Below are 22,097 nucleotides of genomic sequence, written 5' to 3'. Positions count from 1 at the left end.
CAACCCAAATACCCCAAAGATCCGACCCAAGTATCTCTAAAAATCCAACCCAAATATCCCAAATATTCCAAAAATCCAACCCAAATATCCCAAATATCCAACCCAAGTATTCCAAAAATGCAACCCAAATATCCTAAATACCCCAAAGATCCAACCCAAATTTCCCAAATATCCAACTCAAATATCCCAAAAATCCAACACAAATATCCCAAATATCCAACCCAAAACCCCCAATATCCAGCACAAATATCCCAAAAGTCCAACCCAAGTATTCCAAAAATCCAACCCAAACATCCCACAAATCCAACACAAGTATTCCAAAAATGCAACCCAAATATCCCAAATACCCCAAATATCCAACTCAAACATCCCAAAAATCCAACCCAAATATCCCAAAGATCCAACCCAAATATCCCAAAAATCCAACCCAAATACCCAAAATATCCAACTCAAATATCCCAAATATCCCAAAAGTCCAACCCAAATATCCCAAAAATCCAGCACAAATATCCCAAATGCCCAATCCAAATACCCCAAATATCCAACCCAAATATCCCAAATATTCCAAAACTCCAAATACCCCAAATATCCAACTCAAACATCCCAGAAATCCAAACCAAATGCCCCAAAAATCCAACCCAAATTTCCCAATAATTCAACTTAGATATCCCAAAAATCCAACATAAATACCCCCAAAATCCAACATCCCAAAAGATCCAACCCAAATATCCCAAATATCCAACCCAAGTATTCCAAAAATCCAACCCAAATATCCTAAAAATCCAACTCAAATATTCCAAATCTCCAACCCAAATATCTCAAAAATCCAACCCAAATATCCCAAATATTCCAAAACTCCAAATACCCCAAATGTCCGACTCAAATATCCCAAATATCCAATCCAAATATCCCAAAAATCCCACTCAAATGTCCCAAATGCCCCAAAAGTCCAACCCAAATTTCCCAAAAATCCAACCCAAACATCCCAGTAATCCAACCCAAATTTCCCAAATGTCCAACTCAAATATCCCAAAAATCCAACCCAAATATCCCAAATATCCAAACCAAATATCCCAAAATCCAACCCAAATATCCCAAATATCCAACCCAAATACCCAAAATATCCAACTCAAATATCCCAAATATCCCAAAAGTCCAACCCAAATATCTCAAAAATGCAACCCAAATATCCAAAATATGCAGCTCAATTATCCCAAATGTCCAACCCAAATATCCCAAAAATCCAACTCAAATATCCCAAAGATCCAACTCAAATATCCCAAATATCCAACCCAAGTATTCCAAAAATGCAACCCAAATATCCCAAATACCCCAAATCTTCAACCCAAATATCCCAAATATTCCAAAACTCCAAATACCCCAAATATCCAAACATCCCATAAATCCAACTCAAACATCCCAAAATTTCAACCCAAAATCCCAAAAATCCAACCCAAATATCCCAAAATATCCAACTCAATTATCCCAAATATCCAACCCAAGTATTCCAAAAATCCAACCCAAATATCCCAAATTTCCCAAAAAATCCAACCCAAATACCCCAAAGATCCGACCCAAGTATTCCAAAAATCCAACCCAAATATCCCAAATATTCCAAAAATCCAACCCAAATATCCCAAAAATCCGACCCAAAAATCCAACCCAAATATCCCCAGAAATCCAACCCAAATATCCCATATATTCCAAATATCCAAGCCAAATATCCCAAAAAATCCAACCCAAATACCCCAAATATCCAACCCAAACATCCCAAAAATCCAAACCAAATTCCCTAATAATCCAACCCAAATTTCCCAATAATTCAACTTAAACATCCCAAAAATCCCATAAATACCCCCAAAAATCCAACCCAAATATCCCAAAAATCCAACCCAAATATCCCAAATATCAACCCAAATATCCCAGAAATCCAAACCAAATGCCCCAAACGTCCAACCCAAATATCCTAAAAATCCAACTCAAATATCCCAAAAATCCAACACAAGTATTCCAAAAATCCAACCCAAATATTCCAAATATCCAACTCAAATATCTCAAAAATCCAACCTAAACACCCCAAAAAATCCAACTCAAATATCCCAAAAATCCAACCCAAATACCCAAAATATCCAACCCAAATATCCCAAATTTCCCAAAAAATTCAACCCAAATATCCAACCCAAACATCCCAAAAATCCAACCCAAAACCCCAAAACCTTTGGGATGCTTCCCTGTTTTGTGTCCCATTAACAATATTTCATTAATTCCCAGTTTCCCCAGTACAGCCAATTTCTCCAAATCCAGTTTAATTTCTGACTTTGATATTAATTTAATGAATTCCCAGCTGGATTATTTCAAACATTATTTTCCAAATCTCACTTGGATTGAAAATTTTGGCAAAGGGAAGGAGCAGCAATGAGTTGGGGCTGTTTTAATCTCATTAATTGAAATATTTTCTCTCAGGGCACGAGGAAAAAAAAAAAAAATTAGATGGATAAGGATGAAAAAAATACAATTAATGTGATTTTATTGCCTTGACCTTTTTCTCCTCTCCCAAATTAATTAAACAGGTTTTTTTTTGCCAGGAGAAGGATGAGGAATCACATTTTTCCTTGTCAGAAATTTTTGGAATTTTAGATTTATTTATTTCAGTTGGGAAATAACCATAATTATACACACATTTTGTATTTTAGATATATTTAACAGTAAAAAAAAATCTAAAAATCTGGTTATTCCAGGCAGGATTTTTTTATTGTTATTTAGAAAAACCTCTTCATGATCCCACCCAAAAACCCCAAATTCCATTATCCCACCCAAAAAACCCCAAACTTCTCAATTTTCCCACCCAAAAAACCAAATTTTTCCATTTTCCCACCCAAAAATCCCAAACTCTCCATGATCCCACCCAAAAAACCCCAAAAATCCCAACCAGGTGTGAATTATCCCAGTCCCTCATTTTTAAAAAGTTTTTAGAAAAAAAATAAAAATAAATATATAAATAAAAAAATTCAAATAAACACATGAATAAACATACAAATAAATATACAAATAAATATATAAATAAAAAAATTCAAATGAAAATACAAATAAATATACAAATAAATATACAAATAAATATATAAATAAAAAAATTCAAATGAAAATACAAATAAACATACAAATAAATATACAAATAAATATATAAATAAAAAAATTCAAATGAAAATACAAATAAACATACAAATAAATATACAAATAAATATATAAATAAAAAAATTCAAATGAAAATACAAATAAATATACAAATAAATATACAAATAAATATATAAATAAAAAAATTCAAATGAAAATACAAATAAATATACATATAAACATACAAATAAATATACATATAAATATACAAATAAATATACATACAAATATGCAAATAAACATACAAATAAATATATAAATTAAAAAATTCAGCATTGTGCAGCCCCTAAAATTCCCTTTTATTTTCTAACCCCAGATCAAGCAGCAGCTGGGATGGATTTTTATTTTTATTTTTATTTTTATTTTTATTTTTATTTATTTTTATTTGTCTTTGTATTTTATTTTTATTTTTATTTTTATTTTTATTTTTATTTTTATTATATTTTTATTTATATTTTTATTTTATTTTTATTTATTTTTTTTTATTTTTATTTTTAATTTTTTTTCCAAGATCTTGCAGCTCTCAGCCCTTTCTCCAGCAGAAGGTGACTAATTAATTCATTAATTAATTAATTCCTGTTAATTATTTCTTTTTATAACTCCCATTCCAGTGGCTCCCAAAAACTCGAGATTTTCTTCTGCCCCCACAGAAAACCATCAGCAATTAATGAATTAATTTTAATTAATTTTGATTCATTCACCCAAAAATCCTTCCCTGGAGGAGCTGAAGTGGTTTCAGCACTTTTGGGCTTTTTGCATCCCAAAAAAATGGAGATTTTGGGGTAAAATTTGGGAGATTTTCCACAAATCCAAATTCAGTGGTGCAGTGAAATAAAAGCTGAATTTAGATTTGAACATTTTTGGGATTTTTTTTTTTTTTTGGTGGAGAACTGAATGTGAAGCACTTGTTTGGTTTCCAGAGTGATTTTTATTTTATTTTATTTTTTTTTCTCCTTTAATTATTTTGTATTTCTGTAAGGGGGAGGGGTGAGCAGATGGGAGGAAACCAGATTGAAAAGGACACCAAGTTCTGCTGCAAAAAAAAAAAAAATCAGTTTTTTTATCATTGTTGTTTATCCCTGCTCTGGGATTTCAGAGCCTGAAATCATTAAAAATTAAAAAAAAAAAAATTCAACAGTTCAGATCTTGCTCAGGGATTTCAGTGGGAGCAGATCCTGCTTGAAATAATTCAAAAATTCCAAAAAAATTTCAAATATTCAGACCTTGCTCTGGGTTTTCAATGGGAACATATCCTGCCTGAAATCATTGAAAAATTCCAAAAAAAAAATCAAATATTCAGACCCTGCTCTGGGTTTTCAGTGGGAACATATCCTGCTTGAAATAATTCAAAAATTAAAAAAAAATTCCAAAAAAATTCCAAAATTCAGACCTTGCTCTGGGATTCCAGTGGGAGCAGATCCTGCCTGAAATCCTTAAAAAATTAAAAAAAAAATCAGTAATTCACACCCTGCTCTGGGTTTTCAATAGGAACACATCCTGCCTGAAATAATTCAAAAATTAAAAAAAAAAAAAAAATTCAAATATTCAGACCCTGCTCTGGGCTTTCAGTGGGCAGCAAAGCTGGGAGCAGATCCTGCCTGAAATCAATGAAAAATTAAAAAAAAAAAAAAAATTCAAAAATTCAGTCCTTGTCCTGGGTTTTTAATAGAAACAAATCCTGTCTGAAATAATTCAAAAATTCCAAAAAAATTTCACATATTCAGACCTTGCTCTGGGATTTCAGTGGGAGCAGATCCTGCCTGAAATAATTCAAAAATTCCAAAAAAATTCAATAATTCAGACCTTGCTCTGGGTTTTCAATGGGAACATATCCTGCCTGAAATAATTCAAAAATTAAAAAAAAAAATTCAAATATTCAGACCTTGCTCTGGGATTTCAGTGGGAACACATCCTGCCTGAAATCATTGAAAAATTTTTTTAAAATTCAATAATTCAGACCCTGCTCTGGGCTTTCAGTGGGCAGAAATCATGCCTGAAATAATTCAAAAATTCAAAAAAATTTCAAAAATTCAGTCCTTGTCCTGTTTTTTCAGTGGGAGCAGATCCTGTCTGAAATAATTCAGAAATTAAAAAAAAAAATTTCAAATATTCAGACCTTGCTCTGGGATTTCAATGGGAACACATCCTGTCTGAAATAATTCAAAAATTCCAAAAAAAATTCAAATATTCAGTCCCTACTCTGGGATTTCAGTGGGCAGCAAAGCTGGGAACAGATCCTGCCTGAAATCAATGAAAAATTAAAAAAAAAAAAAAAATTCAAAAATTCAGTCCTTGTCCTGGGTTTTTAATAGAAACATCCTGCCTGAAATAATTCAGAAATTCCAAAAAATTTAAAAATTCACACTTTGCTCTGGGTTTTCAATAGGAACAGATCCTGTCTGAAATAATTCAGAAATTCAAAAAAAAAAATTCAAATATTCAGACCTTGTCCTGGGTTTTCAGTGGGAACACATCCTGCCTGAAATCATTGAAAAATTAAAAAAAATTTCAAAAATTCAGTCCTTGTCCTGGGTTTTCAGTGGGAGCAGATCCTGTCTGAAATAATTCAAAAATTCCAAAAAAAATTCAAATATTCAGACCCTGGTCTGGAATTTCAGTGGGAGCACATCCTGCCTGAAATAATTCAAAAATTCCAAAAAAATTCCAAAAAAATTCCAAAAAAATTCAAATATTCAGACCTTGCTCTGGGTTTTCAATGGGGGAGCACATCCTGCCTGAAATAATTCAAAAATTAAAAAAAAAAATCAAATATTCAGTCCCTACTCTGGGATTTCAGTGAGCAGCAAAGCTGGGAACAGATCCTGCCTGAAATCAATGAAAAATAAAAAAAAAAAAAAATTCAAAAATTCAGTCCTTGTCCTGGGTTTTAATAGAAACACATCCTGTCTGAAATAATTCAAAAATTCCAAAAAAAATTTCACATATTCAGACCCTGGTCTGGAATTTCAGTGGGAATACATCCTGCCTGAAATAATTCCAAAATTCAAAAAAATTTAAAAATTCACACTTTGCTCTGGGTTTTCAATAGGAACAAATCCTGTCTGAAATAATTCAGAAATTCCAAAAAAATTTCAAATATTCAGACCTTGCTCTGGGATTTCAGTGGGAGCAGATCCTGCTTGAAATAATTCAAAAATTCCAAAAAAAAATTCAAATATTCAGACCCTGCTCTGGGATTTCAGTGGGAACACATCCTGCCTGAAATCATTGAAAAATTCCCAAAAAATTCAATAATTCAGGTAACAATTTTAATCCCTCAGTGCTTTTTGGGATCCTAAATCCACAAAAATCCAATTTCACGTTGCTGCCACCCCCGTGGATCCCACTGCAGGATGTGGGAGGAAAAAATTCAATTTTCCATGGGAGCTGTTCCCTCATTAATCTCATTTTCACATCCCCCTTCATCTTTTAATACACATGAAAAAAAAAATCAAAAATCCCTTTTATTGATTCACCTGCTCCTCTCATTCCTTTTGGGTTTATTAATCCCCTTTCCAGAACCTTCCAGGATAATTCTAAAAAGAAATTTTAGGGTTTTTTTCCATGATTGGGTTTGGTTAAAATAAAAGTAATGATATAAAATAATAAATAAAAAAGTAAATAAAGGATAAATCCCAGATTTTGCTGCCACAGGGAAAGGGAACAAGGAAATGGGGTGGAAATTCCTATAAATTTATGGGAATGTTCCCTGGGTTCCAATCCTATAAATCCCTATAAATTTATGGGAATGTTCTCTGGGCTCCAATCCTATAAATCCCTATAAATTTATGGGAATGTGCAGTGGGTTCCAATCCTATAAATCCCTATAAATTTATGGGAATGTTCTCTGGGCTCCAATCCTATAAATCCCTATAAATCCCTATAAATTTATGGGAATGTGCAGTGAGTTCCCATCCTATAAATCCCTATAAATTTATGGGAATGTTCTCTGGGATTCCAATCCTATAAATCCCTATAAATTTATGGGAATGTGCAATGGGTTCCAATCCTATAAATTTATGGGAATGTTCTCTGGGTTCCCATCCTATAAATCCCTATAAATTTATGGGAATGTTCCCTGGGTTCCAATCCTATAAATCCCTATAAATTTATGGGAATGTTCCCTGGGTTCCAATCCTATAAATCCCTATAAATCTTATGGAAATATTCTCTGGGATTCCAATCCTATAAATTTATGGGAATGTTCCTTGGGGTTCCCATCCTATAAATTCCTATAAATTTATGGGAATGTTCTCTGGGTTCCCATCCTATAAATTTATGGGAATGTGCAGTGGGTTCCAATCCTATAAATCCCTATAAATTTATGGGAATGTTCCCTGGGATTCCAATCCTATAAATCCCTATAAATTTATGGGAATGTTCCCTGGGATTCCAATCCTATAAATCCCTATAAATCTTATGGGAATGTTCCCTGGGATTCCAATCCTATAAATCCCTATAAATTTATGGGAATGTGCAGTGGGTTCCCATCCTATAAATCCCTATAAATTTATGGGAATGTTCTCTGGGTTCCAATCCTATAAATCCCTATAAATTTATGGGAATGTTCTCTGGGATTCCAATCCTATAAATTTATGGGAATGTTCTCTGGGTTCCAATCCTATAAATCCCTATAAATTTATGGGAATGTTCTCTGGGGTTCCAATCCTATAAATCCCTATAAATTTATGGGAATGTGCAATGGGTTCCAATCCTATAAATTTATGGGAATGTGCAATGGGTTCCAATCCTATAAATCCCCTATAAATTTATGGGAATGTTCTCTGGGTTCCCATCCTATAAATCCCTATAAATTTATGGGAATGTTCTCTGGGATTCCAATCCTATAAATCCCTATGAATTTATGGGAATGTGCAGTGCAGATTTCTGAGCACTATAATGAGACAATGGCTTTGTGCTCCGTGTTCCACACTCTGGAGTTAAACCTGGCTTAGCAAGGCCTGGCTTAGTGCAGATTTATGAATGATATTAATGAGAGAATTGGTTTATTCTCCATGTTCCAGCTGTTCTGCTCTCACTTGGATCCCCTCTGCTCCAATTTTTCAACCCTCTGGAGTTAAACCTGGCTTAGCAAGGCCTGGCTTAGTGCAGATTTTTGAGCAATATTATTGAGAAAACCAGTTTGTGCTCCGTGTTCCATGCTCTGGAGTTAAACCTGGCTTAGCAAGGTCTGGCTTAGTGCAGATTTATTGGCAGTATTAATGAGAGAATACATTGGTGCTCCGTGTTCCACACTCTGGAGTTAAACCTGGCTTAGCAAGGCCTGGCTCAGTGCAGATTTATTGGCAATGTTATTGAGATAATGGGTTTGTGCTCTGGTGTTCCATGCTCTGGAGTTAAACCTGGCTTAGCAAGGCCTGGCTTAGTGCAGATTTATGAATTATATTAATGAGAGATGGGTGTGTGCTCCATGTTCCAGCTGTTCTAATCTTCCCTTGGATCCTCTCCCCTCTGGTTTTTCAACCCTCTGGAGTTAAACCTGGCTTAGCAAGGCCTGGCTTGCTGCAGATTTATTGGCATTATTATTGAGAGATGGGTTTGTGCTCCATGTTCCTGCTGTTCTGATCTTTCCTTGGATCCTCTCCTCTGGTTTTTCAACCCTCTGGAATTGAACCTGGCTTAACAAGACCTGGCTTAGTGCAGATTTATTGGCAATATTATTGAGATAATGGGTTTGTGCACCGTGTTCCATGCTCTGGAGTTAAACCTGGCTTAGCAAAGCCTGGCTTAGTGCAGATTTCTGACCAGTATTAATGAGAGATGGGTTTATTCTCCATGTTCCAGCTGTCCTGCTCTTTGGATCCCCTCTGCTCTGTGTTCCACGCTCTGGAGTTAAACCTGGTTTAGTAAGGCCTGGCTTAGTGCAGATTTTTGAGCAGTATTAATGAGAGAATACATTGGTGCTCCGTGTTCCACGCTCTGGAGTTAAACCTGGCTTAGCAAGGCCTGGCTCAGTGCAGGTTTCTGACCAGTATTAATGAGAGAATACATTGGTGCTCTGTGTTCCATACTCTGGAGTTAAACCTGGCTTAGCAAGGCCTGGCTCAGTGCAGGTTTCTGACCAGTATTAATGAGAGAATACATTGGTGCTCTGTGTTCCACGCTCTGGAGTTAAACCTGGCTTAGCAAGGCCTGGCTCAGTGCAGGTTTCTGAGCACTGTTAATGACAGATGGGTTTATTCTCCTGCTGTCCTGCTCTCTGGATCCCCTCTGCTCTGTGCTCCTGAGCAGTGACAACCCCATGAACAGCTGGATTTGTGTCCCCAGTCCTTAATCCAGGTTTAAAGGCTTTAGGGGGTTTTTCCCTCCCCTCCCTCCCTCCGTTCCCACGGGAAAGCAGCAGCTCAGGGAGCCTGGGCTGTCACTCCCTGCTCCATTTCCCAGCTCCAGTGATTAAAGCTCATTAACTCCTGAACTCATTAACTCAGGAGCTCCTTTAGTCCAGGCTCAGGAGAGCCAGAGCTGGAGCCACCCCTGGGGACATCCCTGGGGACATCCCTGGGGTCACCATGGCAGGTGGCACTGGCTGGGGTCAGGTCCCTTCCCACCCAAACCATTCCAGGATCCAGCAGGAATTCCACTCTACAGCAGCAATTCCATTTTCCACCAGAAATTCCAGCAGAACTTCCACCAGAAATTCCACCAGGAATTCCATTTTCCAGCAGAAATTCCACTCTACAGCAGGAATTCCATTTTCCAGAAGAAATTCACCTTCCACCAGAAATTTCAGCAGAAATTCAATTTTCCACCAGAAATTCCACCAGAAATTCCACCAGGAATTCCATTTTCCACCAGAAATTCCAGCAGAAATTCCATTTTCCAGCAGAAATTCCAGCAGAAATTCCACTGTACAGCAGGAATTCCATTTTCCAGAAGAAATTCCACCAGGAATTCCATTTTCCACCAGAACTTCCACCTTCCACCAGAAATTCCAGCAGAAATTCCATTTTCCACCAGAAATTCCACCAGAAATTCCACCAGAAATTCCACCAGGAATTCCATTTTCCACCAGAAATTCACCTTCCACCAGAAATTCCAGCAGAAATTCAATTTTCCAGCAGAAATTCCACTTTCCAGCAGGAATTCCATTTTCCAGAAGAAATTCCAGCAGGAATTCCATTTTCCACCAGAAATTCCAGCAGAAATTCCACTTTCCAGCAGGAATTCCAGCAGAAATTAATTTTCCAGCAGAAATTCTGCTTTCCAGCATGAATTCCATTTTCCAGCAGAAATTCCACCTCCCAGCAGAAATCCCATTTTCCAGCAGAAATCCCATTTTCCAGCAGATATTTTATTTTCCAGCAGAAATTCAGTTTTCCACCAGAAATTCCAGCAGGAATTCCATTTTCCAGTAGAAATTCAGTTTTCCAGCAGGAATTCCACCCTCCACCAGAAATTCAAATTTACCAGCAGAAATTCCACCTCCCATCAAAAATCTGATTTTCCAGCAGAAATTCCAGCTCCCACCAGACCAGGCTGCTCACTGAGCTCAGCTCTGTGTTTCCATGATTTTTTTCCCAACATGGAATTTTCACCATTCCTGACTTTTTCCTCTTTAGCCAGGGACACTGAACCCCAGAGTCCTGATTTATAATTTAATTTAATTTTTTAACCCTTCCCCTCCCACCACACCCCAAATCCTGAGGAGATCTCCTGGTTCTCTCCCCCTAAATGGGATTTGGGATTTGCAGGGATTCCAGGGGAAGGGGAGATGTGGAATTTTTGCTGGGAATGTGCAATTTGGGAACACCAGGACACCACAACCCCTCCCAATTTAATCCAATCTTTCCCAAAAGCTGCTGGCATTCCCAGCTGATAGAAATCCCAAAAAATTCTCCTCAGAGCCTCTCTGGGTTTTGCTCTTTTCCTCCATCCATGAAAATTTGGGATTTTCTGCAGGGATCTCACTCCCCCTCGTGCCTGCATGGAGCTGCTGCAGCCTCTGGAATTTTTCCCACTCCCTCTTTCCTCCAGCTCTGATCCCATCCCATCCAGATTTTCAGCACCCCCTCTATTTTTGTGGATTTGGGCAATAATTCCTAATTCTTGTTTTCCAGTCATGCCTTTCATCACCTGGATCAACCTCTGGATACTGAAAATTTTATATTTACTGAGGTTTTGAATTGTTCTTTGCTCTGAAATTCCATCCTTGAGTGATTTATTAATCAAAGCAGGGTTTAAAAGCTTTTCCTAATTGCTCTCCCTTTTCCAAGCAGATCACTGCTGGTATTTCCTGAAATTTTTAATAATAAAAATTTATTATAATATTATAATATAAATATAAAACTATTATGATAATAATTTTAATAATAAAATTAATAATAAATCTTGGTTAGAGTCAGGAATATTGGAAATCAGGGAGTTAAAGGCTGGGGAGCATCAGGGAGGTTTTGTTTTGGTGTTTTCAGGGAAAGGAGGAAAATCCTGATTTTCCTCATCTAAAACCTCAAAGGAGCTTAAATACTCACCACCCACATTTTTAGTTTGTTTTTTTTTCTAAAATCAAATTGTAGAAGTGATGGGAATTCCCCACTTGTGCTGGAATTCCTAATCTGAGAGATGATCCCAAACTTCAGAGGTTTGCTGTGGGAAATGGAAACAATTTGGGGTTTAAGGTATTAAAAAAAATATTTTGGGATGTTTTGTTGGATCAAACTTCCCAGGAAGGTCTCAGGGGGCCGAGCCCAGGAGCAGATCCCACCAGGATGGAGCCTCCCTGTGCCTGAGCAGTGTCACCCTGCCAGGAAAACCAGGAATTCTGGTGCCTCTTGCCCAGCCAGGGTCATTCCTGAAGGGGATTTTCCCAATTTCCAACCTAAACCTTCCCTGGGATTTCTACAGCATCGTTCCTGTGAGCTGCAGGTTTTTAGGAACTGCTCCAGGATGAGCTGCTTTATATGGGGTCAGTCCTGCAGGAACTGCTCCAGCCTGGATCCCTTTTCCATGGGGTGACTCCTTCAGGAACTGCTCCCTTTTTCCATGGGCTCAGTCCCTTGGGAATTTTTCTAGTGTGGATCCCTTTTCCATGGGCTCAGTTATTCAGGAGCTGCTCCAACCTGGATCCTTTTTCCATGGGCTCAGCCCTTCAGGAACTGCTCAAAGCTGGATTCCTGTTTTTTTCCAAGCTGCCCCAGCCTGGATCCCTTTTCCATGGGCTCAGTCCCTCAGGAATTTCTCCCTTTTTCCATGGGCTCAGTCCCTTAGGAATTTTTCTAGTGTGGATCCCTCTTCTGTGAGGTCAGTCCTTCAGGAACTGCTCCAGCCTGGATCCCTTTTTCCATGGACTGGAAAAATTTGGATCCAGGCTGGAAGAGCCGAATCCTGAAGGGCTGAGCCCATGGAAAAGGGATCCACACTAGAAAAATTCCCAAGGGACTGAGCCCATGGAAGAAGGGAGCAGTTCCTGAAGGAGTGACCCCATGGAAAAGGGATCCAGGCTGGAGCAGCTTGGAAAAAAAGGGATCCAGGCTGGGGAAATGTGTTCCTGCAGGACTGAGCCCATGGAAAAGGGATCCAGGCTGGAGCAGTTCCTGCAGGACTGAGCCCATATAAAGCAGCTCATCCTGGGGAGTTCCTAAAAACCTGCAGCTCATAGGAAGGACCCTGGAGAAGTTCCAGGGAAGGTTTGGGTTGGAAATTGGGGCAGTTCCCTCCTGGGAAGGTTTGTCCATCCCTGCAGGGTGTCACAGCCCCGTGGATGTGGCACTTGGGGACAGGGGCAGGGTGGCCTTGGCTCTGCTGGGTTGGCTCCAGGGGCTTTTCCAAGCTCAGTGATTCCATGTTTCCCATGGAGGAAGGAATGCTCAGTGTGCAAGGCCAGCAAGAGCTCTGGGAATCCTTTGGGAATATCTGTGCTGCTCACATCCCACACTTTGGCTTTTCCTGGCACAAATCAAACTTGGTGTTCTTGGAAAACACCACCCCAAATCCAACAAACTCCCAGACATTCCTGGCAGAGAATGGGAATTCCAGGGAGAAGAAAAGGGGGAATGCTCCCCTGCTGACAATCCTGAGAGGGCTCAGAAAATTCACAGAAATTTGGAGAGAATTCCAGTTAAGATGAAACCTGAACAGAGGGGCAGGATTGTGTTTGTATCCCGGTGTGGATGTGGAATTGTGCAGGAATTCCCTTTCCAAGTGTTCCTTCCCTGTCCTCTCTGCTCAGCAGAGGGAGCTGCAGCCCTTCAGCAGCTCCATCCCTGCTCTGCTCTGATCCTTTAAAAGCCTTCACCTGCAGTGTGCAGCTCATTCCCACCCTGACCCACCCTTCAACAGCTTCTCCTTGGAATGTGGAGTTCATTCTGAGCAGCATCGATCCTTTAAAAGCATTCACCTTAGAATTTGGAATTAATTCCAGACTGAACCAATCCTTTAAAAGGATTCACCCTGGAATGTGGAGTTCATTCTGAGCAGCATCGATCCTTCAGGAGCATTCTCCTTGGGATGGGCAGCTCATTCCCACCTGGATCAAAGTATTCTCCTTGGAATGTGGCGTTCATTCCAACCCACATTGATCCTTCAGGAGCATTCTCCTTGGAGTTTGGAATTAATTCCAGACTGAATCAATCCTTTAAAAGGATTCACCGTGGAATGTGGAGTTTATTCCAACCCACATCGATCCTGCAGGAGCTTCACCTTGGAAAGTGGAATTCATTCTGAACTGGATCAATCCTTTAAAAGCATTCACTGTGGAATGTGGGGTTTATTCTGAATTGGATCAATCCTTTAATAGCATTCTCCTTGGAATGTGGGATTCATTCCAGCCCACATGGATCCTTTAGGAGCATTCACTATGGAGTGTGGAGTTCATTCTGAACCAATAGGATCCTTTAAAAGCATTTTCCTTGGAATATGGAATTCATTCCAGCCTGGATCAAAGCATTCCCCTTGGAAGGTGGAGTTCATTCTGAACTGGATCAATCCTTTAAAAGCATTCCCCTTGGAATGTGGAATTAATTCCAGACTGGATCAATCCTTTAAAAACATTCCCCTTGGAATGTGGAGTTCCTTCCTACCTGGATCACAGTCAGGATTTGAGGCATCCCTTTGCTCTTTGGGAATTTTGATGGTATTTTATTTATAATGAAATCTGCATGTAGGAGTTATCAGTGACAAACTTTGCATCCTTCACAATCTTTTATTGTCTCAGATTTTGATTTTTCTTTGTAAAAGATGTAAAAACAAAACCTCTCCCTGCAGGTTCTCTCATTTTTCCATTATGAGATCAGGGTCAGATGACAAAAATTTTATTTAAATCACCTTTTTTTTATTCTCATTGCTTCAGTAATTTCCTTTTTCATGATTTCATGGGTGGTTTAAAAGCTGCTGTGGCATCAAATCTCTCTCCAGGTCGTGTCCTGCAGCAATATTTTTAATTAGGATTTTAACTCAGCTCATTTGCATTTTTTGTGGTTCCTGGCTCAGCGTGGAGGAGCAGCCACATCTCCAGCAATAATTAGCCCAAGCTCTGAACTGCTCATTATTTAAGGTCATTATTTCAAATCAGCTCTTAATGTTCTTGTTGAGTCCCTGCTTTATGTCCAGTTCTTATGGTTAACCCAATGTTGGGAAGTTCTAGTAGTAGTAGTAATAATAATAATAATAATAATAATAATAATAATAATAATAATAATAATAATAATAATAGAACAAGAATAATAACAATAATAATAATAACAGGAAGAAGAATAACTATAATAATAACAATAATAACAAGAATAATAACAATAATAATAATAATAATAATAATAATAACAGAAGAAGAACAAGAATAACAAGGATAATAATAACAAGAATAGTAATAACAACAAAACAACAACAACAACAACAATAATAATAATAATAATAATAACAAGAATAATAATAATAATAACAGGAGGAAGAAGAAGAAGAAGAATAACAATAATAATAATAATAATAATAATAATAATAATAATAATAATAATAACAGAAGAAGAACAAGAATAACAAGAATAATAACAACAACAACAACAACAACAACAATAATAATAATAATAATAATAATAATAATAATAATAATAATAATAATAATAATAATAATAACAGAATAAGAACAAGAATAACAATAATAATAACAATAACAACAATAATAATAATAACAGAAGAAGAACAAGAATAACAAGGATAATAATAACAAGAATAATAATAACAGCAACAACAAAACAAAAACAACAACAACAACAACAACAACAAAACAACAACAACAACAACAACAACAATAATAATAATAATAATAATAATAATAATAATAATAATAATAATAAATAATTCCTTTGGATTGCTGCTTGGGAAAGCAGCTGGAAATGTGGGTTCTGTCATAGTACCTTGTTTTTAGGGTTTGGTTTTTTTTTTTTTTTTTGCTTTTACTCAGAGTCAGGATTAAAACATGAAGGAGACAAATTTCTCATTTGGATTTGGTTGTTTATTAAATTTTATTTAAAGTACAGAGAGTTCTGCAACACTTTTAGCTACCAGTTAAAAATGATCAAAATGAAGCTGAATTTAGCTAATTGCAAGGTCTTTTACAGTTAAAGTTAAATAATTTATTAAAGCACTAATTTATTTTATTAAACTAATTTAATTTATTAAAGCACAATAATATATTACCTATATTATTGATATTTTTGACCCAATAACCAAACCTGTTCCTGCTCTTCCATCCACAAAATGATGGATTTTAACTCACTCCATGCAGAATTTGAAATTCCCAAGTTTTTTGCAGGTGGATTTGGAAGCTCCAGCGATGCTTGTGCTGCTTAATCCCACAGAAAACTCTTGTTTTCTCCCTTTGTTCCCTCCAAAAAAATAAATTAGTGGCCAAGAATTAATTAAAAACACTCAGAACAAAACAATTTACTGGGATTGAGAGTAGTACTCACTGATTTTATTTGGCTGACCCAGACTGACAGAGAAATCACAGAATATTCCTGAGCTCTAATCTTTTAATTTTAGCATTTTGATCAAATATTAATTCTTAATTTTAGTGTGTTGGACCCGACATTCACTGAGGAAAAAAAAAAAAAGATTTTTTTTTCCCCAGGAAAAACCTTTGGATGTGAAAACCTGCTGGAAAAGAGTCTGTGCTTTGTTACCATAAAATGAATTTTTTACTCCTTTTTAAAGACTTTGAGTTGTGTCTCCCTTAGGATTTTGCAAAAACTTCATGGATAATGTGGAAAATGAAAAATTTTCCTGGAAAACACAACTTGGGCTGGGGTGTTGAGTGAGCACAGCAATGCTGATCCCAGATTCTCCTTCCCTGAGATATTTCCACGTTTGGAATAATTCACATTTCCATTTTTCACCTTTTTCAGCAATTCTGGGGGATTTTCCTTTTTTTTCCCCCATCCATTCCTCCAGGAGTTGCTGTCAGGAATGTGCTGGGATAGGAAATTGCTCAGGAATTTTTGTTCTTTTAGTGAATTCCTTGAAATCCCCTGGAGATGGAAAATGCCACGGGAGGAACATTTTGGGAGGGATTTTCCCTGGCAGCGTTTTCCATCCTCAGGACAACTGTGGGTTCTGATCCAGTGTAAACCAGGAGTAAATCCAGTGTGAATCTGGAGTAAATCCAGTGTAAATCCAGTGTGAATCAGGTGTAAATCAGGGGTAAATCCAGTGAATCTGGAGTAAATGCAGTGTAAATCCAGTGTGACTCTGGTGTAAATGCAGGGTACATCCAGTGTAAATCCAGTGTAAATCAGGGATAAATGCAGTGTAAATCTGGAGTAAATGCAGTGTAAATCCAGTGTAAATCAGGTGTAAATCCAGGGTAAATCTGGTGTGAATCTGGAGTAAATGCAGTGTAAATCCAGTGTGAATCAGGTGTAAATCCAGTGTAAATCTGGAGTAAATGCAGTGTAAATCCAGTGTAAAGCTGGTGTAAATCAGATGTAAATCCAGTGTAAATCTGGAGTAAATGCAGTGTAAAGCAAGGGTGAAGCAGGTGTAAATGCAGTTTGAATGCAGTGTGAATCTGGTGTAAGCACAGTGTAAATCCAATGTGAATCCGGTGTGAATCCAGTGTAAAACCCAGTGTGAACCCAGTGTGAATCTGGTGTAAATCCAGAGTGAATCCAGTGTAAAATCCGGTGTGAATCCGGTGTAAATCCAGTGTAAACCCAGCTTAAATCCTGTGTAAATCCAGTGTAAACGCAGTGTAAATCCGCTGTAAATCAGGTGTAATTCCAGAGTAAATCCAGTGTGAATCTGGTGTAAATCCAGTGTAAATCTGGTGTAAATCCGGTGTGATTCCGGTGTTAATCAGATGTAAATCTGGTGTAAACCCGGGTTAAATCCCGTGTAAATCCGCTGTAAATGCAGTGTGAGTCCAGTGTAAATCCAGTTTTAATCCAATGCCAATCTGGTGTAAATGCAGTGTAAATCTGGTGTAAATCCAGTGTAAATGCAGTGTAAATCCGGTGTAAATCCAGTGTAAATCCGGTGTAAATGCAGTGTAAATCCAGTGTAAATCCAGTGTAAATCCGGTGTTAATCCAGTGTAAATCCAGTGTAAATCCGGTGTTAATCCAGCATAAATCTGGTGTAAATCCAGTGTAAATCCGGTGTAAATCCAGTGTAAATCCAGTGTAAATCCGGTGTTAATCCAGTGTAAATCCAGTGTAAATGCAGTGTTAATCCGGTGTAAATCCAGTGTAAATCCGGTGTAAATCAGGTGTAAATCCAGTGTAAATGCAGTGTAAATGCAGTGTAAATCCGATGTAAATCCGGTGTTAATCCAGTATAAATCTGGTGTAAATCCGGTGTACAGCAGCACTCAGGGCTGGGGGAGCTTTTTATCCCATATTCAGTCAGAAATCATCCAGGCTCTGCTTTTCCCAAATACCTTTTCCTTGGGATCACAGGGTGGAATCACAGGATGGGTTGATTTGGAGGAGACCCCAAAGCCTCCCCAACCTCTGCCACTGGTTTTTCCCATTTTTTCCTTCCTTGGATCGTCTCTTCCCACTGAAAGGCTGTGGAATGAGCAGACCCCAGTTTTAATTCTCATTTAGAGGCTGGCATTGTAATCCATTTTATCATGCTGGTTTATTACCTGGGATAATTCCCATCCCAGGGAAGCTCTGGCTGCTCCATCCCTGAAGTGTCCAAGGAGCAGCCTGGGATAGGGGAAGGTGTTGGGTTGGAACTGGATGGGATTTAAGGTCCCTTCCAGCCCAAACCATTCCATGATTCTGGAATTCCCTGTCCTGGTGAGGAGGACATCTGTCTGCCAATAAAGGCAGAAACTTCTCTTTGAAACGAAGAATGTAAACCCCCTAAATCCAAATTATTATCATTTGAAATTAAGGGGCTCTCAGCAAAGATATGGGAATAGGAATAACAGTTCTTTACTAGGAACATTAAACTAGAAATGCAGTATTACACAGAACAATCCCAACCCCTGCCAGAGTCAGAATCCAAGCTGACACCCGTCAGTCAGTCAGGGTGTTGGCACAGTCCCATTCAATGGTGGCTGCATCCTCCTGCAGGGGCAGATGTGGTTCAGCTGGAGCAGTGCTCCTGGAGAAGGTGCAGTTTCCTCTGAAGGTGCAGGGATGATGTGCAAAGGTCTGGTTTTCCTCTGGAATGCAGTGGGAAGAAGGTCCCTTGGTGTCCAAAATGTCAGTTTTTATCTGGGTAGGAAAGGCTTGGCTCCTCCCCTGGCTGGAGCATCTCCCAGTGGGATGATGGAATTTTATCAGTCATGCCCTGGGACTCACTGGCCATGAACAGGAGATATCTCCTGGAGGGAGGATGGGCTGTGGGAAAGATAAAGATGATTGCCCAGCTGGTTTAAAGATGGCCCATGAGCAGATAATGTGTGCCAGGAGATCAGGGGCACTGCCCCAGCTGGGTTAACAGAATTCACATTTCTGGTCACTCTATTTCAACCCAGGACATTCCCAGAGGGCTGGAGCAGCCCAGGAGGGATGTTGGGTCTGGACCTTCCAAGGACAAACTCTGCCCTGGTTGCCGTGGGGGCCGCAGCCAGGGCCGGGATAATTAAAACAATAATAATTAAAAACCACTTTGCCATCCAACAAACGCCCCCTTGTTTTAGTTGCTCATTAGTTAATTTCCCTCTAACGAGGCTCCAATCATCTGACATTGGGGGGGAGGGGGAAAGAGGGAGGACCCGAGTTAAAGGAGCTTAATTAGGGAGTTAATTACAGAGAGCAGGGAAATGTTCTGGTTACATAAATAAGGCATTGTTATGCACACACGTTCAAAAAGCTCCAAAAAAAAAAAAAAAAAACAACCCACACAGGCAGGAATTGTTCCTCGGGACGCCTCATTAAGTCCTGGGGTCTGCCCAAAAAAAAAAAAAAAATTAAAAAAAAATCCAAGTGGTTGCTTTCACCTCCCGCCCCTGGTAGAGCAGGATCAGCAGGGTCAGGATGGGGCTGCTGGGTATAAATTGGGCATAAATTGGGCGTAAATTGGGCATTCCCTGCTCGGGGGCAGCACAGGCCACCATGCCCAACAAGAAGAAATACAACGTCAATGGCGAGTCGGGGATGAAAGGCCAGGTGAGGGCACAACCGTGGGTTCTCCACTCTCACTGCACTTGTTTCTTCACCTCTCTTCTCCTCCCTTGCTGTTCCACCCAGTTGTTTATTCCTCAGTTGGAGAATTGGGACTCTCTGCATTTTTTTTTGGGAATGATGAAAGTCGAGGCAAACGCGTCGCTCTGTCAGCACAGGGAAGTTTTCCAGGAAAACCTTTGGATAAAGAGATTTTTTTTTTTTTTTGCACAGAGAAGTAGCTCAAGGTGTCTCTTTGTGATGGAGCTGGTTTAGATTTGGCTCATTTGGGATGTGAAGGTGAAACCTCAGCTGCCCTCAGCGCTCATTAACCCCTGGTGGCCCTGCAGGGGAGGTTTTCCAGCTGGAATTGTTTGTTCTGCTGGCAGTTGGAAACAGCAGCTTGGGCTCCTAAATCCAGGGAGCTTCTCCTTGGAGCTGTGGTTTGGTGGATCCTGCAGCCAGATCTCTCTTTTCATCCCCATCTGGAGCATTCCCATCTTCCCAGCCCGGCTGGACTCGGCCCTTGGGGTGGGACTGGAGCAGCCTGGCATAGGGGAAGGTGTCCTGTGTCAGGGATCATCCTCAGTCCCTTCCACCCCAGACCACTCCAGGGTTCTGTGAAATTCCCTTTTTGCCCCCTCTCTCTATTCCCTAAGATATTAAAGCCAGGGGACATCAGCCAGTGCAAGCCAAAGGCAGATCCGAGCCTCGACCTGACCCCTTCCCAAATTTCCCTTTCCTGGTGTTTCCTTCCCCCTCCTTTAGTCTCAGCTGAGGCTGAACCCAGCTTGTGGCAGTGTTTAAGGGGTTTAAACCTTAAAGAATTTATTTTAAAGCCTGATTTGGTCCGGGATTTTTATTCTTCCTTTGCTTGGTTTTGGTTGTGTGAGGGCTCAGGGAGCTCTGGTTTATCAATTCCACTGTGTCCTGTGAAATGGTTGTTTGATTTCCTTGGAAAGGTGATGTGGGAAAGGAAAATGTGAATTTAACCCACATTATTCCCCCTTGGTCAGAATCCCTGCGTGTCTCCAGCACTGCTTCACAGCAGTCACCTCCTCCTCTGATGGAGCTGCTCAGCCTTGGAGGGATTTGTTCTGAATTCTGGGAACAAAAAAGGACAGAAAAGGGAAGGAAAAGGACAAGAAAGGGAAAGGACAGAAAAGGGAAGGAAAAGGGAAGGGAAAGGAAAGGAAAGGGAAGGGAAAGGACAAAAAAAGGGAAGGGAAAGGACAAAAAAAGGGAAGGGAAAGGACAGAAAAGGGAAGGATAAGGACAGAAAAGGGAAAGGACAGAAAAGGAAAAGGACAGAAAAGGAAAAGGACAGCAAAGGGAAAGGACAGCAAAGGGAAAGGACAGCAAAGGGGAAGGACAGAAAAAGGAAAGGACAACAAAGGGAAAGGACAGCAAAGGGGAAGGACAGCAAAGGGAAGTTACTTCAGGGCAGCATTTCTCAGAGGAGCACAAGCCCGGGTGTTGCCCAGCCCCGTCCCGCGGGACCAGCGCGAGAATCCCGGCACAGCCCTGGCTCACACCTGAGCTTGGGCTGGATTTTCCCTTCCCATGGCTGTTCTGATCCCGTCTCAGGATCCTAAAAATTTGTGTTCTCCAGGCAAAATTCAACAGCCTGGAGTGACAGCTCCAGTTTTGGCTGGAAGGACTGAAATCAAAATGAACAATTTACTGTTAAATAACAGGAATTGTGCTCCAGGTGACTGAGCTGCTGCTGGTGTCCCCTCAAGGCTTTGGCTGCTTGGGATGGACGTGCTGGGTGTTTCTTACAGGAAATCCCTGGTTTCTCCCACAGATCCAGTTTGCTGACCAGAAGCAGGAGTTCAACAAGCGGCCCAGCAAGATTGGGCGGCGCTCGCTGTCGCGCTCCATCTCACAGTCCTCGACAGACAGCTACAGCTCAGGTGGGCAGGGGGGTGTGCCCGGGCTCAGGGGAGCTGCCTGTCACCATTCCTCACTGCCTGTCTGTCACCATTCCTCACTGCCTGTCACCATTCCTCACTGTCTGTCACCATTCCTCATTGCCTGTCACCATTCCTCACTGCCTGTCACCATTCCTCACTGCCTGCCTGTCACCATTCATCATTGCCTGTCACCATTCCTCACTGCCTGTCACCATTCCTCATTGCCTGTCACCATTCCTCACTGTCACCATTCCTCACTGTCTGTCACCATTCCTCATTGCCTGTCACCATTCCTCACTGCCTGTCACCATTCCTCACTGCCTGTCACCATTCCTCACTGCCTGTCACCATTCCTCACTGCCTGTCACCATTCCTCACTGCCTGTCACCATTCCTCACTGCCTGTCACCATTCCTCACTGTCTGTCACCATTCCTCATTGCCT

General features: G+C 39.7%; 1 protein-coding gene across 1 annotated transcript in view; it reads left to right on the top strand.

Moving 5' to 3' along the window:
- Positions 1 to 22,097, top strand: part of AHCYL2 (adenosylhomocysteinase like 2) — a 72,620-nt gene that overhangs the window by 22,756 nt on the left and 27,767 nt on the right. Inside the window, exon 2 of the mRNA XM_056482332.1 lies at positions 21,546 to 21,654. Coding sequence (XP_056338307.1) covers positions 21,546 to 21,654 — 109 coding nt within the window. The remainder of the gene's footprint in view (positions 1 to 21,545; positions 21,655 to 22,097) is intronic.

Source organism: Oenanthe melanoleuca, chromosome 1A, assembly GCF_029582105.1.
Source record: "Oenanthe melanoleuca isolate GR-GAL-2019-014 chromosome 1A, OMel1.0, whole genome shotgun sequence".
Lineage (NCBI taxonomy): Eukaryota > Metazoa > Chordata > Aves > Passeriformes > Muscicapidae > Oenanthe > Oenanthe melanoleuca.
The sequence above is the reverse complement of the archived record's forward strand: the minus strand, read 5'-3'. Positions and strand labels throughout refer to the sequence as shown.